Source organism: Oxyura jamaicensis, chromosome 1, assembly GCF_011077185.1.
Source record: "Oxyura jamaicensis isolate SHBP4307 breed ruddy duck chromosome 1, BPBGC_Ojam_1.0, whole genome shotgun sequence".
Lineage (NCBI taxonomy): Eukaryota > Metazoa > Chordata > Aves > Anseriformes > Anatidae > Oxyura > Oxyura jamaicensis.
Window position 1 is genome coordinate 87,469,223 of NC_048893.1, and position 14,297 is coordinate 87,483,519.

At 48.5% G+C, this 14,297-nt stretch overlaps 1 protein-coding gene and 1 long non-coding RNA gene across 4 annotated transcripts in view; one reads left to right on the forward strand and one right to left on the reverse strand.

The window, feature by feature from the left end:
• Positions 1-114: 114 nt before the first annotated feature.
• COL8A1 (collagen type VIII alpha 1 chain) overlaps positions 115-14,297 on the reverse strand; it is an 85,783-nt gene continuing 71,600 nt past the window's right edge. For both annotated transcript variants that reach the window (XM_035314941.1, XM_035314940.1), the window contains 2 exons: positions 3,833-4,148; positions 115-2,341 (listed from right to left, as the gene is read on the reverse strand). In XM_035314941.1, the coding sequence (XP_035170832.1) occupies positions 435-2,341; positions 3,833-4,145 (2,220 nt within the window). In that variant the 5' untranslated portion in view covers positions 4,146-4,148 and the 3' untranslated portion in view covers positions 115-434. The remainder of the gene's footprint in view (positions 2,342-3,832; positions 4,149-14,297) is intronic.
• LOC118160340 overlaps positions 7,932-14,297 on the forward strand; it is a 239,339-nt gene continuing 232,973 nt past the window's right edge. Inside the window, exon 1 of one of the 2 annotated variants that reach the window (XR_004747425.1) lies at positions 7,932-8,085. This is a non-coding gene — a long non-coding RNA (uncharacterized LOC118160340). The remainder of the gene's footprint in view (positions 8,086-14,297) is intronic. The other variant, XR_004747426.1, reaches the window with a different exon arrangement.

Genomic DNA, 14,297 nt, shown 5'->3' on the forward strand with positions numbered 1-14,297 from the left:
AGCCACTCAATTTTTCCATGTAATTTGACACTGACCTACTATGTTTTCAGTCACTGTTTTTCATCTCATAACTATGATCAATGCATCAATTAAATATGCAACAGGAGAGTGACGTGAACTGATTTGAACCTTAGTATTGCATTATTGTGAATGAAATGAAGCATGCCGTCACAGAAATATATAATGTACAGCTAATATGTCCCCCTTGGGTGCAAAACGACTGTTTATGAACCTGATACACACCTTTAAATATGTTCACCACACTTTTTTTTTTTTATATCTAGCTGTGCATAATGTCAAATGTTGTATTAATTTTTTTTTGTACAAGATGGTCCGAAACAGTCATTAAATGCATCTTTCATGGTATAGGAGTTTTAAGCGGAGAAGAAAGGTTTAGATTTGTGTGTGTGTGTGTGACTGTCTGGTTTTTGTTTTTACATGGGATACAATAAATATCCTGAAAAAGACGAATGAACGTATTGCCCAGCATAGAGTCCTGCTGCCTGTTCAGATGGCATTTGAACGTAAACCTTGTCTCCGTGCATCAGCTGAACGACGGCACTCCCAGAAGCTTGGTCCAGGAAGCCCTTCTTGTACTCATCGTAGGTGTACATCAGCGGCTCGTTGTTCTTGAACAAAGCCACCCACACACTGGCCCCTTTACAGTGAACATGGTAGGCGAAATAGTAGATCCCAGGGATCTCGCAGGTGAAGATCCCTGTCGCAGGGTTGTAGTTCTGCCGGCCATTGTAGAGGAGTTTGTCAAACTTCACGGGCACGCCAACCCGGGGAAAGGGAGTGAGGAGCTCCGCTGTGAATGCGGGCATCTCGTAGACGGCACCGGCGGCCTTGCCCTTCTTGCCCGCGTAGCCATAAGGGGGCTTGACGCCATCTATCCCTGGCCCCACCTCGGGCAGGTACTGTCCCACGGCTGGCGGAGTTGGGGGGATGATCACTGGGGGGCCAGGTGGCCCAGGAGGGCCGGGGGGACCCTGGAGGCCGGGCTGGCCAGGGGGTCCAAGTGCCCCAGGCTTTCCTGGGGGCCCCTGCAGCCCGGCAGCCCCAGGTTTGCCCACACCAGGGAAGCCAGGGGGGCCAGGCAGGCCAGGTTCCCCCTTGGCCCCAGGCAGTCCTGGGGGGCCGATGGGGCCACTTGGCCCCGCAATGCCTGGGATCCCTGATGGGCCCTGAAGCCCCTGGGCACCAGGCAGCCCTGGCTCGCCCTTTGGCCCCACGAGACCTGGGACGCCCGGCAGCCCAGGCAAGCCCTTGTGCCCGGCTTCCCCCTTGGGCCCTGTGGGGCCTGGCAGCCCCCGCAGCCCAGGGGCTCCCACTTCCCCGGGGAAACCTGGCTTCCCGGGGAACCCCTGCAAGCCGGGTTCACCCTTGGGGCCCACTGGTCCTGGTGGCCCCACGGCGCCGCCTTCTCCTTTGGGTCCTGGGAAGCCTGCAGCACCAGGGGGACCCATGATGCCTGGCAGGCCTGGTTGGCCTGGCTCTCCCGGAGGCCCCCCCATGCCGGGTGGCCCCGCGTGCCCTTTTTCCCCCTTGGGCCCCAGGGGGCCGGGCAGGCCACCCACCCCGCGCTCACCTTTAGGCCCGGGGAAGCCCGGCTTCCCAACCCCAGGGAGGCCTGGGGGCCCTGGCAAGCCTGGCAAGCCTTGCTCCCCTTTGCCACCCGGGAAGCCCGGCTGGCCAGGGATGCCATCTTGGCCAGGTTTGCCAACACCAGGCACGCCAGGAGGGCCTTGCATCCCAGGGACCCCTGGGGGTCCCTGTGGCCCCAGCTCACCTGGTGGGCCGGGCTTGCCCAGGGGACCCTGTGGGCCGGGGAACCCTACCATCCCCGGCTTGCCAACTCCTGGCAGACCCACAGGGCCAGGGGGGCCGGGCAGCCCAGGCGGGCCCTTCAGTCCTGGCAAACCTGGGATCCCAACACCCTTCTCCCCTTTTGGACCAGGGATCCCAGGGGCCCCTGGGGGACCCTTCATCCCAGGTTCACCCTTAGGTCCTGGCTGTCCCTGCAGACCTGGAGCTCCTGCTTTCCCTATTCCTGGAAGTCCATGAGGTCCCGGTGGTCCCTGTGGCCCCGGTATGCCCATGGGCCCAACCTCCCCCTTCGGTCCCATCTCCCCTCTTGGCCCTGGTGGCCCCATCACCCCTGGTTTCCCAGGCATCCCTGGCAAACCCGGCTTCCCAATTCCTGGATATCCTTGTGGACCTGGTTTTCCTTTGGCTCCTGGCACGCCATGACCTGGTAATCCTGGTGGCCCTGGTGGCCCTCTTGGTCCAGGCTCACCAGGGGGACCTTGCTCACCCCTCAAGCTGCGCACAGGCATTTCTGGGTTGAGTAGGAAATAAATAGGGAAGAGGGGGGGGAAAGGGGGAGACAGAAAAAAGGTGAATGTAATCACGTCTCTTGAAAAACACAAAGGTAATTTTGAACTGAACATGCTGCTTATGGTACCTCTTGTTTTTGTGGTAGGTGGAAAAATTGAACTAGCCAGAAAATTACTGGCTGATGTTTGTAATTAAGAGGATATTCTTGCTGTTTTGCATACCCCAAACTTGCGTGTGTATTTCTGTTTATATGAAATACTTGTTTTGCATCCTCATTGCTTATTTTTTGTCACGTAAAAGCCATTTAATAGTGTTTCCATGTATACAATATTAAGTAGTGAAATCTGCCTTTTCTCCCACGTTACTGTAGACTAGCCTACGAGTTTAAGAGGGACACAGGAGCTGCTCGGTGTGCTCATGAGACTGGAGTACTTCACCCTTAAAGGGTGAAGTAACTTGTTGGAGGGTCCCTGCTTGTTGTAGGGGCTTACATTAGCAAGCATTCCTTGATTAACATCAATAAAATAAGGTTGCAACAGTAAAAAGTTTAAGATTGGTATGACTTGCTTTTTCAACAAGGCTTTAGTTCACATTAAAATGTTACTGGAAACCTACAGCCTTACCTGGCATTGCTAAGCTCTCAAAAGTTTTTGGCATAGACATAGCTAATTAGATCTCCCTCTAAACACTTCACAAAATGCTTTTTATTGTTGCAAATCACGTTTTTATTTGTGTGTGTGACCATTCGGCATTTCAGTTTGAGTTGAGGGAGGTGCTGCCTGGGAGCAGTTGTGCTGGGGGCAGGTTGCTTTTCAAGCTGCAGACTTTTGTGTGTAGTGGAATGTCTGCTTCTCTTCTGCTCTAAAATGGAATAAGTGAGAGCTTTGGGATTTGGGGGCAGGAGACAGATGAGGTTTCAGGGCAAGGGAACTGACTGTTCTCTGAGAGGCAGAAACCCTCTCTCTGCACATTTTGCATTTTATGCATGTAGAAAACCTTTGCTTACAAGACAGGTTGGTTTTAGTACAGTGAGTTGTGCTTGTTTAGACACTCCAGAAACAGGCCCTGAAATCCTCCATTTCCCACTGAAGCCAGTGGAAGCTGTGATTATGCTGAACCTTTAAAAAGGCAGAGTATTAACCAGCTGGGCTGAGGCTGCACATACACTTGCTGTCCCCACAAGGATTGTATGACACTGGGCATTACTGGTCTGGACATTTTTAGTTGCTTTCTTAAATATTCAAATACTTTCCAAACTTATTTTACTGAACTCTGAAAGTGCTCGTTTGTGCACACTTGAGCAGCAACACCCTGTATGTTCAATGTGTTAGTCCCACAGATAACATACAGAAAGATGACTTCAGGAATCAAAATAGCAAATCTACACTACATCCAGCCAGCAGCAGCCTGCTCTCCCTGCTCACCCATGGACAAACACTGCCACGGGGTGCCATATGTGTCCCCGTGCAGGGTTGGTGAGGGGCTCGCTTACCTTTTTCTTTCTTGGGAGCCATGTCTTTGCCAAGCAGAGGCACCTGTGGGACCTCCTTCATGTACTGAGGCAGGTGGGGATACTCCTTCCCGTACTGCATGTGCGGCACCTCCTTGCCCATGTGCTGCATCGGGATGCCTTCTTTGCCCAGCGGCATGTGAGGTACTTGTTGTCCGAGGGCTTGGTACTGGGGCACCTGGGGTGGCAGTTGCTTGATGCCATAATAGACGCCGCCCTGAGTGGACCTCACCAGCTGCAGGTAAATGGTGACAGCCACCGCCAGCAGCTGCATGGGGACCAGCAGCACGGCCATCACCTGCAGAAAAAAAATAGCAAAACTCACAGTTGGCAGGAAATCAATTTATATTATGCTTAGTTCGTCACCTAGAGCTGCCACTGTGGGCCTGGATGGAGGGAAGCATGGAGTGCCCAGGTGAGGAGAGTGTGTGAGTGTCTGCAACATGGGGTGAGCTCATGGGGCGCTGCGGGCATTGAGCCCTCAGGGGTTGTCTGGTGTTGTCCCCGCTTGACGCTGTAGGGATCAGTGCAAGTACCAGGAGTGCTGGCACCTGCCATCAGAGAAGACTTCTCTCGCTGTTCTCTGGTGTTGGTTGTGAAGGTTATAGACCAGGTGGTGATATCTCACTCAGTTCTTGTGTTTTGCTCCTGCTCTGAGTTCCCCAGTAGTTTGCCTTAGCAGAGCAGTTAGGGAAAGGCTTTTAAAACATCTCTCCCTCACTTTGTTCAGTGAACTCTAATAGCTCAAAGGAAATTTGGATGTGATTTTTATTGAGGGAAGCTAAACTAAAACTGTGTCGCGTACTGTGATTCCCCCATTTTTCTACTTGTGTTTTTCAAGAGGCTTTCTCCCCACAGGTGTTGTAACGTCACTGTCGTCATTAAATCCACCAGCAGAAAGTTAGTATTTTCTATCCTAACCAAGCACCGACTAAACCGCGGGCTCCCAGCGGCCGCTAGGTGGGGCACACGTTACAGCGCGGCCCGCCCGCGGCCTCCTTCCCGCCCAGGAGCGCGAGGTCGCGGCCCTCGCCCGCTGCCATGTGGCGGGGGAAAGCCGAGCCGAGCGGCACAGGGCCCTGTGGAGCACCCAGACCCCAAAGGGCAGCCGCTCGCCCTCGTTCAGCAAAACATTTCAGCAGGGATTTCATCTCCAGTAAGTTCTCTGTGGATCTTCGCCCCCGGCTCGGTGCTTTGCTGTGAGCTGAAGGGATGGGCGTGAGGTACGCGGGGTCCGTGTCCCACAGCTTGAGCAGTCCCAAGTGACCTTTCTGGGGTCTCTTCTGTCAGCTTTTCTATTCCTTTCTGCACCGTACCTAAAAACTGGCTCAGGCCTCGGCTGCCTGTGGGGTAACACCTGCCTCAATGTGCAGGGAAAATCCCAGCTGCTGGAGAGCTTGCAGCTTTCCCTGTGTTGTGGAGGAAAAGCACCGCTTGTGAGAGGAGAGAAATGCGGTGAAACCTTGGGAAGAAAAACCGTAGAAGGTGTTGGATAATTTGGGGCTCTTGTTACAGCCTAGAAGTAGGAAGGGCAGGGTGTACTCTGAAGAATGAGGTTATTAAATTAGTGCCTTGCTACTTTGCTGTTCCGGTGGCCAGTGTTTTTTCCTTTTTTCTTTTTCTTTTTTTAAAATAAAGTTCTTCAGTGGAATAAGTGGAGAGGGAAATAGGTAAAATTCCTTCGGATTTAATTTTTCTCTTTGTTTTTATAGCAAGATGTGGTTTTTGTGCGCAAGTGGGAGCTATTTGAAGTAATTGAAAAAAATTCCTACGGGGAGACACCAGTCTCCCCACAGAGGAGAGAAAACCAAACCTCCCGTGCTTGCCACCAAGCCCCCGGCCCTGCCAAGCCTAATGCAACGCACCTGCAGCTTTACAGGCAACAGGGGAAGTTTCTGCGTGTGCGCGTGGAACTTTTGAGGGCAACCAGGCAAGAGCTTCGAGAGATAGAAAGGCTCCAGAAAATGAAGTGACCTCACTGCATCTGTGTTTCCTTGAATTTTTTTTTTCACTCGTCATAACCAAAACAGTGTGGCCTGGATATGACAGATTGCTTCTAATCTATTGACTTTGGCCAGGGCCAGTGCCTGTGTGGTGGAAGGTGGGGGTTTATTTACTGCACGACCTCGGGCTAGATGGGACTTGGCCGACGTCTTTGTGGGAGGAGGTCAGTGTCTCCCGGTGGCCCCACACGCACTGTCTGGGTCTTGGGATCTGCCACAGGTACCTGGGAAGGGACATGCTGGGTGCTGGCCATGCAGCCCAGAGAAAAGGGGTCAGGCAAAATTAACCTTGATGAGGAATGAGGTGTGCAACTGCTGTTGCTCACCGCCTCCCCATAATGGGCTACAGCTCTTGGGGACTGTCTTGGTAAGGCAAGTCTGCCCTGAAGCACGAGGCATCCCTGGGGATGCTTTCAGAGCCGCAGCTCTTTGCCTCTCATCCTGCTTGGCTTCTCTGCAAAATCCCTTGTGTGCTTGGAGGGGGAAGCTGGAGGTCTCTTTCTGCCCTGCAGTTTGTTTCTGAATGAACAGCTCTCAGGTGAACAGCTCTAGTTGTTTGAAGACCGCACTAGGAAGCTATCAGCATCTTTAAAAGCCTAAAAGCTACTGGAAATCTTGGTCTTGTTTTTTAAAAGAAGTGTATAGATCCTAAACATTGGACAGGTCTGTCAGAGCTTATGAATAGCAAAAGTAGATTCTGATAGCAGTGACACAGTAAGGACAATATCAGAGCGAGGAGGAGAAAAATACGTGCTGAAGATATAGCCAAAGTGTAAGATTTCCCACACCCTTCACCCATATCTCAGCAGTTTCGGGATGACCTGGAGGTCATCCCGAAACTGCATTGGTGTAGTGTGATCCAAAGTGCTTTCAAAGGTATCTGTCAGCAGAGCGATAAGCTAACTTTGGAATGGGATTTTCCTGGGCTTCTGTCAGAGAGCAATGGGAATGTGTCTACGTGCTCATGGCAGGTAAATCCTTAACTGTTTGAATGTCTGAAGAAAGGAGGAGGACAAGCTGCCGTGTCTTCACGCACAGCCCAGTATATGTCTCTCCTGCTCCAGCAGATGTGGTGTGGCACATCATTTTGCTGCCATCGTTCAGATTAAAACACCAGTAAATATTTTGCTTTACCTAGGGTGGGGCAAGCAACTTGAGGGCAAAGGAAAATTATCCCAAACCACAATGTTCAACTGCTTGTGTGTGAACACGTGTGGCTCTCTCTGTGGGTGAGAGAGAGTCCCTGGAAAAAAAATGCAGTTTTACGGGCAAAGCTCAAGTGAGAACATTTCTCAATAATCTCTTTGGTAGAGCTTTTCTCCTGAGAAAACTAGAAAGGACCTCCCTCTGGCTGTTTGTGTTTGTCAGCAGAAACTGAAGACAAAACAAAATGTACCAGCAGTCATAATTCTTAAATTAGTGTGAAGAAATAATGGCTGTTTTAGCCTAATTGGGTGAAGAATGTATGGAAAGAGTGATGCCCGTCTGCGTGGGACTTGGAATCATAGGTGGTCTTGCAAAGGGTGGAAGCCAGGCCTTGGTTAATCGGTTGTTACAGGGAAGCGACTGCTCTGCAACCAGTTTTCAGGTTAAGTAGAACTTACTGGTCACTCAGAACCTGGAAGCCACTTGCCCCAGGACTAGCTCTATTGATTTGCCACAGCCTGTGAAGTGCTGTGTTTCCCAACGGTGCACATATCCCAGGGACCCACACTCTTCTGCCCTGGGGTCCTTTCCATGGGGACTCCCTAAAGCTGTGGAACCCGCTCCCCACTGCACGGAGGGCATGGACTTGGGTTTCCACATGGAAATGAGCACCAGAAAACTTGCAAAGAGAGCGTCCCAGTGATCTGGAGAGTTTGTGCCCAGAAGAGTGCTACTAAAAATGGTTGGTGCCAAAAAGCAATGTTCTCTGAGATGTTTTTGGCTTGAGATCAAGAGTGCTTAGGAACATAGCTACTTTTGGAGTATGCTTGATAACCATGATTGCATTACCAAGTACTCACAGTGGCGTACCCAGGGATGGTTTTTGTCTTGGGGTGTCCGATCCCACCTGGAACCCCACAAACCTCACTGAAGTCTCTCCCTGTCACACAGAGGCACACAGGGAAGCAGAATGCCAAGTGGCCCAGCCAGCCAGGAGAAGCACAGCTGCATGGCAGAGCGCTGGCAGGTCCAGACACACGGCAGCCCTCTGTGGGGATTTCCCTGGCTCCCAGCTCACAGACAGAGGTACGTGGCATCCCAGGCTGAGGCAAAAAAAGGCTTGCAAGAGGTGATAGCCATTTTCCTTTTTAGTGTTACTTTGGTAATAAAATAGCCAATACTGTTACTGTTTATATGACATTGTTCCTTAAACCTCTGTGTTACACCTGCAAGCACATGCACACCGCACGTACCCCTCTACTTTTCTTTTAATGTCCCGACCAGCTCTAAAGCATTTAACTAAATCAATGGGCATCTCTCTCTTCCCCCCCATTTGTAAACCAATTCTAACCCAGCTAGCTTTCTTCTAAGAATTTTTTCACAAAATTCACAAAAAAAGCAGCCATCAAGGCTTTAATTCCTGTGGTTGCTCAGCACCAGTGAGTGGCTGGTGTGACTATGACTTGGGAATGCTTTTATGCTTTTTTATGTCAAAAGTCAAGTACATGGGCTTCTCCTTCCTGGAAGCACCACAGCAATGTGCACGTGACTTGAGCAGTGATCTTCCTAGCACGTTGTTGTCCGCAGTTTTCAGACTTGATTTCAAAACTTTATCTCAGCTAAAATTAATCTCTGCAACATCAGTCCTTAACTCCCTTGAGGACAGATTCGTGTATCGCCAAATACATTCCAAATGGATTTGAGGAGGCATTGTACTGCACAGAAATTGGATTTCAGCAGCAACTTGCATTTTCAGGGGCAGGAAAAACTGACAGCCTTCTGCTTGCCAAAGAATTTTGTTTGCTCAGTGCTTGGAGTGCCACTTAATACACACATTACCACTTCAAGGTAAAAAAAAAACTCTTCTGCCTTTCTGTGCCAAACGGGGTTTTATGTCATTTGAACAGATGTTTTCAAATTTGCAATCAAACTAATTAAACTCCTAATTTAGAGGTTTTCTTTTTGTATGTTCAGTTGCAATCCACATATAAACAGGAAGTGAGGGCAACAAAATGTAACTTGGCACAAATTTCCCCTCAAAGTTCCATAACACAAATTGAGACTAGCTCTACCAATTTAATCTTATTTTCGGTGGTAGAGAGCACAAGGGCTGGGGGGAGGCAGCAACCCTGTGAGTGGGCCGAGTCGCGCTTCCAGGAAGAAATGTCTCTTCCGTGCCAGTTTTAGACTGTCCTTCATCATTTGGCTTCTGACAGTGTCTGCAGTGTCACTGGGGGTGATGCTTGCTTCCTTGGTGGGTGAAGAGTTTACCTTCCTAAAGTGCCTGGGTACTCAGCAGGGAGGAAAGATCATGGCAAACTGGGATTTGTTAAATGCAGTCCTGCATTCTTGTCTCCTGTGAAACTCTCCCACAAAGATCAGGTTTGTTTATTTTTTCCCTCCCTCCTTTTCACTGCCCCCTCCAAGGAAACAAAGTAGTGTTGAGTGTCTGTGCTCCGTTTGAGTTGCTGAGGAACAGCTATTGTTCAGTATGTTAAAAATAAATTAAATCATTTTGCTCAAGGTCTAACAACTGTGTCTGATTATCATATGGTATTTAGTAAATCTAAGACAGTCATAACAAGGATTGTCACAGTGAACATTTTAAAATGCACACATGCGTAAACCTGCTGCTGATGGGGAATATTCAATATGTCATGGATGCTGTTTCTATTTTTTAATTCAAAATGGTGCCTCAAGTTGCTTTCTTAGAGAAGTGTGAAAACATCTAGATAAATGTCTTAATCTTAAAAACAGATTATAATCTATAAACTGCCTTTGGCTTCAGTGGTAATTATACAATCTCGCACTGCCTGGGGAGACATCTTCATTTATCCATTTATAAATCTATTTCCAAAGATGAAGCAACTGTCTCTGCTCCGATCTTTTTCCAAATAGGTTTGTACATGTGCTCGGGCTGGGTGGTGATCCAGCTATCTGGGTGAGAACGGCACCATTCAACTTGCCCCGTTTCTTACTTTCAAACAACGTACATTTGCGTGTGTGTGTCTGTATCTACGTACATATGAAAATACTTGTCTGCACGCAGATATTTCTGTGCATGGATGCGAAAACACGCACATCCTTAGCCTTCTCCCTGCACCCAGTCTGCTGCTAGCCCTCCCGGGGGCAGCCAGGCAGCCATCTCCTGCTCGTGCGACTTTGGGCATGAGGAGACGGGCACCTCCACCAGCCCTGGCTGCCAGGCACAGGGCCCTGATGATTCAACAAAAGCACCAAGCTCCTGATTTATGGCATGCAGAAGCGGCCCTGCCTTGCCTGCTGGTGTGGATGGGCTTGCATGCAGCACTGCCAGGCCTCGGGGCGGGGAGGAAGGACCGATTTAGGAGGATGTTTGCAGAAAAGCATGCAACTCTAATTATGGGATTAGAATTAATTGTAGGTGGGATTTAGCAAATACCTGCTTTTGAATACATTTTCCTGTTCTCTGCCATGTGGCACACGCTTGAATCCCCTGCCTAATGCTCTCCTCTGGGCAGCTTGCCTGCGGTCCTGGTGGCAGGCGGCTGTGATGGAGACACCTCAGTGACAGGCCGCGCTGACTCCCCGTGCAGCAGCTGGCCGTGAAGGCCTGGAAACCAGGCCCAGTAACACAAAGCGATCAAAGCCCAGCGCTGCCTGTCTGCTTATCAGCCCCGGTCACCCTTCTGGCACGGTGCTGGGACTGGCTGAACCTCAGAGCGTTGATAGCAGGCTGTGGTGGTTACTGGTTGCAAAACGGTGTGGGCAGACAGCTACACAAGCGGTCTCATCACTCTGATGCCAGCCTTTTTCTGGCAGGTGAGCTTTCAAGGGACTCCGTGAGATGCCCTGTCGATCGGTGTATGGGTGTAGGCAAAGGTGGGGGCAGGAGGCTGTCCCTGGCTGTGGAAACTAAATCAAATTACATGTAACCTGCATACACCCAAATGTAACCAGCAAAGAAGTTTCTAAAGGTTAACTGACAGTTTTACTCTCAAGAGAATTTGTAGTTGCTCATTTGATTAATTAATGTACTAAAAGCAGGCAAAATAAAATATGTTATTTGTGAAGGTGCAATGATTCCTAGAGGCAAAAAAGCTCAACTCAGGCAGTATGTGTTTCATTCTAGTGCAGACTGTTAATGCAGACTGTCTCACGACTCTGTAAAGACTGCTTAGAGGGGGAACCTTACATGAGCTGGTAGATCTCAGTACATTTAGGAAAACTTATATGTGTTTATAAATCCCATTCATTAACATCAATAATGCACAGGCAGGTGCTACAGTATAGATTTTTCTTAAACGTGCTTCCTCAAAAGTGGCAATAGACAGGAAAATGCTGATTATAAAACTGCTTTTGTCAATTGCAGTGGTGGATTGTTACGGAAGTCACAAGGAAGATAATGCTTATTCTAATTAAAATGTAGATTGTTTAAAGAAGTATAGGTGACTGCAGATGTAATATACGTTCATATTAGACTTTTCAGACTAGGTAGACATGCTTGGAACCAAACCTGAGGAGACTGGGGAAAAGTGGGCAGAAACTGCTTTTGTGTTTCTCTTGATCCTCAGGCTGTAGCCAGTCGCTGGTGCTGTTGCAGTGTAAAAAGGCTGCACTGAGGGCTCCTGGCACCTGTTGGGTACCTGAGGCAGGTGGGGTGACAGTTCTTTAGGAATGGGTACGTCTTACTCTCTATTATCATTGAGGGAACAAGGGTTCCTTTGAAGTTTAGACCTGTAATTCCCGCTCACTTCCCTCCTCTTTTTAGGTGTTGGGTTAAGTTTGAATGTTTTCCAGTGGCCTAGGTGGCAACCATTAAGCACTAACACGGCATCAGAATCATGATACCTCACCAGGAATGTAATTCTGGGTACAATCATTCTTTGACTGAAGCCTTTGTTACAGAGAAACTTAATTTAATGTGCACCTTTGTAGTGATCATACCCTCACCTTTGCAGCCTGCATTTACTTTAACAGTCCTGGACTTCTTGGACTGTAAAGCAAGAAATCTGTGAGGGACTGAAGTATTTGGTTTGAATCATTTGAAACAGTTTATTGTTCCCTGTGACTCCTGTTGCAATCCTGTGGCCTTAAGCTCTGCCTTCTTGCCATATTTGCTTGACTGCCTCTTTCTGAAAATGGCAAAGCGTAGCATTGCCTGTTCATTTGCCTGTTTTGATGGTATACAAAATGCGTTTTCTGAGCTCTCATCCTCTTGCTGTTTCATGATTTTTTTCTTTCCAAATAAAAGCAAGAGGCTTTTGGAGGTGAACTGTTACCACTTAGAATACTTCCCTTCACTCTGCTTTGATGAGCCTGTCAAGGGAAAGCTCTTCTCTCCCTTACTTCTCTTTGTTGCGTTCAAACTTTACAGCTTCTCAGGACCCCAAAGTCCCAGTCCACAGGAGATGGGAAAACAATAACAAATGTCTGCAAAATATTTTTCTTGAAAAAAATTGCCTGCCTCTCAGAGAATTTTTATTGGAAGGACATTTGCCATTGAAAGATTGCCCTTTGCATACTTTTCCTACCTTTGTTCAAACAGTGGAGGAAATTATCTTGCCTTAGAAGGTTAAGCATACTAGACTACGTCAGTCAGATAGAAATCAGTGAAGGACGTCTTAAAATTATTTAGCAGCAGTTATTTTCCTATTTTATTTTCCTATTTTATTGTCAAATACTGCAGATATTGTCGTATTTGTTAGGACGTGCTGATCTTGGTCATGACCTGACGCTGTTCCATTCCCACAAATCAAACAGATGCTATCGCATGATCCTACTCCCTAAATGGGTAATTCTTATTTTTATTCTATTTGTCTAGATGAAGACTAAGATGACAATACCACAGTTAAGGACTCATTCAGTCAAGTGGTTTAAAAACTGGGTTGTTCATTTTTTTAAAGACCCTTTGTTTTGTGGGACATATCTGTGGGCTGACATGAACCTGGAAGTTGCTGGAAGGTTGATAGTGGATCTACCAATGTACATCTCTTCCTAATTTGGCTCCTTCGGTGCAAGCACTGCCAAAACTCTTAATGCTCTGCACTGCCACTGTGGCCGAACTGAACACAAACATCCCTATGTCACGCCAGACAAATCTGCCCATAAAGACCTCCTCCCTTTTCCTCTTGTGCAGCAGGTAAGAAATATTGCTTATTCAAATCTACTTTGCTGCACACTCACTTGAGTAGTTCAGGCAAAGACTGAAACGGATGTTAACCGGTATAATGTGTACAGACCCTATGCAGTTGCTATTTTTCTTCCTCTGCAAGTGCAGAAATAAGAAGAGCATGACACTGTCAAAAAACTTAAAACCTGAGGTTTGAACTCTGCGTAGGTTTGATTCAGTGAATACTGATAGTAAATGCTTTGAAAATCTCTCAAAAGCACAGCAAGGAAAAATAATGGCTCTGAAACACACAGAGGCATGCAGAGCTTCCTCCTGCCCCCAGTGCACTTATCCTGGATCCAGGAAAATACACAGTCTTTTAAACATTTGTGTGAAATAAGAAATAAATCAAGTTAGAGGGAGATTCTCTTATCAAAGAAGTAAATACATTGTGTCTCCTTGACTTGAAGTGCTTTGGATTAGACCCCTACGATGCCATGAGTCAGAATTTATTTCCGATACACAATCCAACATCCTGCGGTTCAAAGGACCTGAAATTACTCTATCACCTTGGAATAAACCAACCAAGAGCCAATCGAAACCAGAGCCAAGCACGGAAGACTAAACACCATCACTTGCTTAAGTCTCACAACTCTCCTCCAAGAGAAACAGCACACAATGTTCAGCATAGCCGCTTGGATCCACGGCAGTAACTGTGAGAGTAGCAAGAACGAAGGCCATGAAGCGGGTCAGTGCTCAGCTCTCCCGGCTGCCTGTTACAAAACGGCTGCAGGGGGAACCGGCCCTCGCACTTCACCGATGTCATGGCCAGGAAGGAGGACTACACCAGTGGTGGGGGGATGAAGAGCCTGTCGCTACCCAGCTACTCAGCTGGGTCTGGTGGGGGCACCAGCCTCCCTGCAGCTCCTGGCAGCGTTACAAGCAGAGATGGGCTTGGGACTACACAGGGAAATAGGGTTGGAGGGAGAAGTTAAAGGACTTTAATCTGTAATTGAAATTCAAGTCCCTCATCAGCGTGCAAACCTTACATGGTGCAGGGAGTGGACCTTAGGCTCTCTTCACACGCTAACATCTCCTGTCCTTTGAGACAAGTCTCCTGTGACTTTTGTCCTCCTGGGGTCTGCTGCTCACTGTGCCAGCTCACTGCCCACCTCCTGCTGGGGCTCTGGGGGTGGGAAGGGGGCAC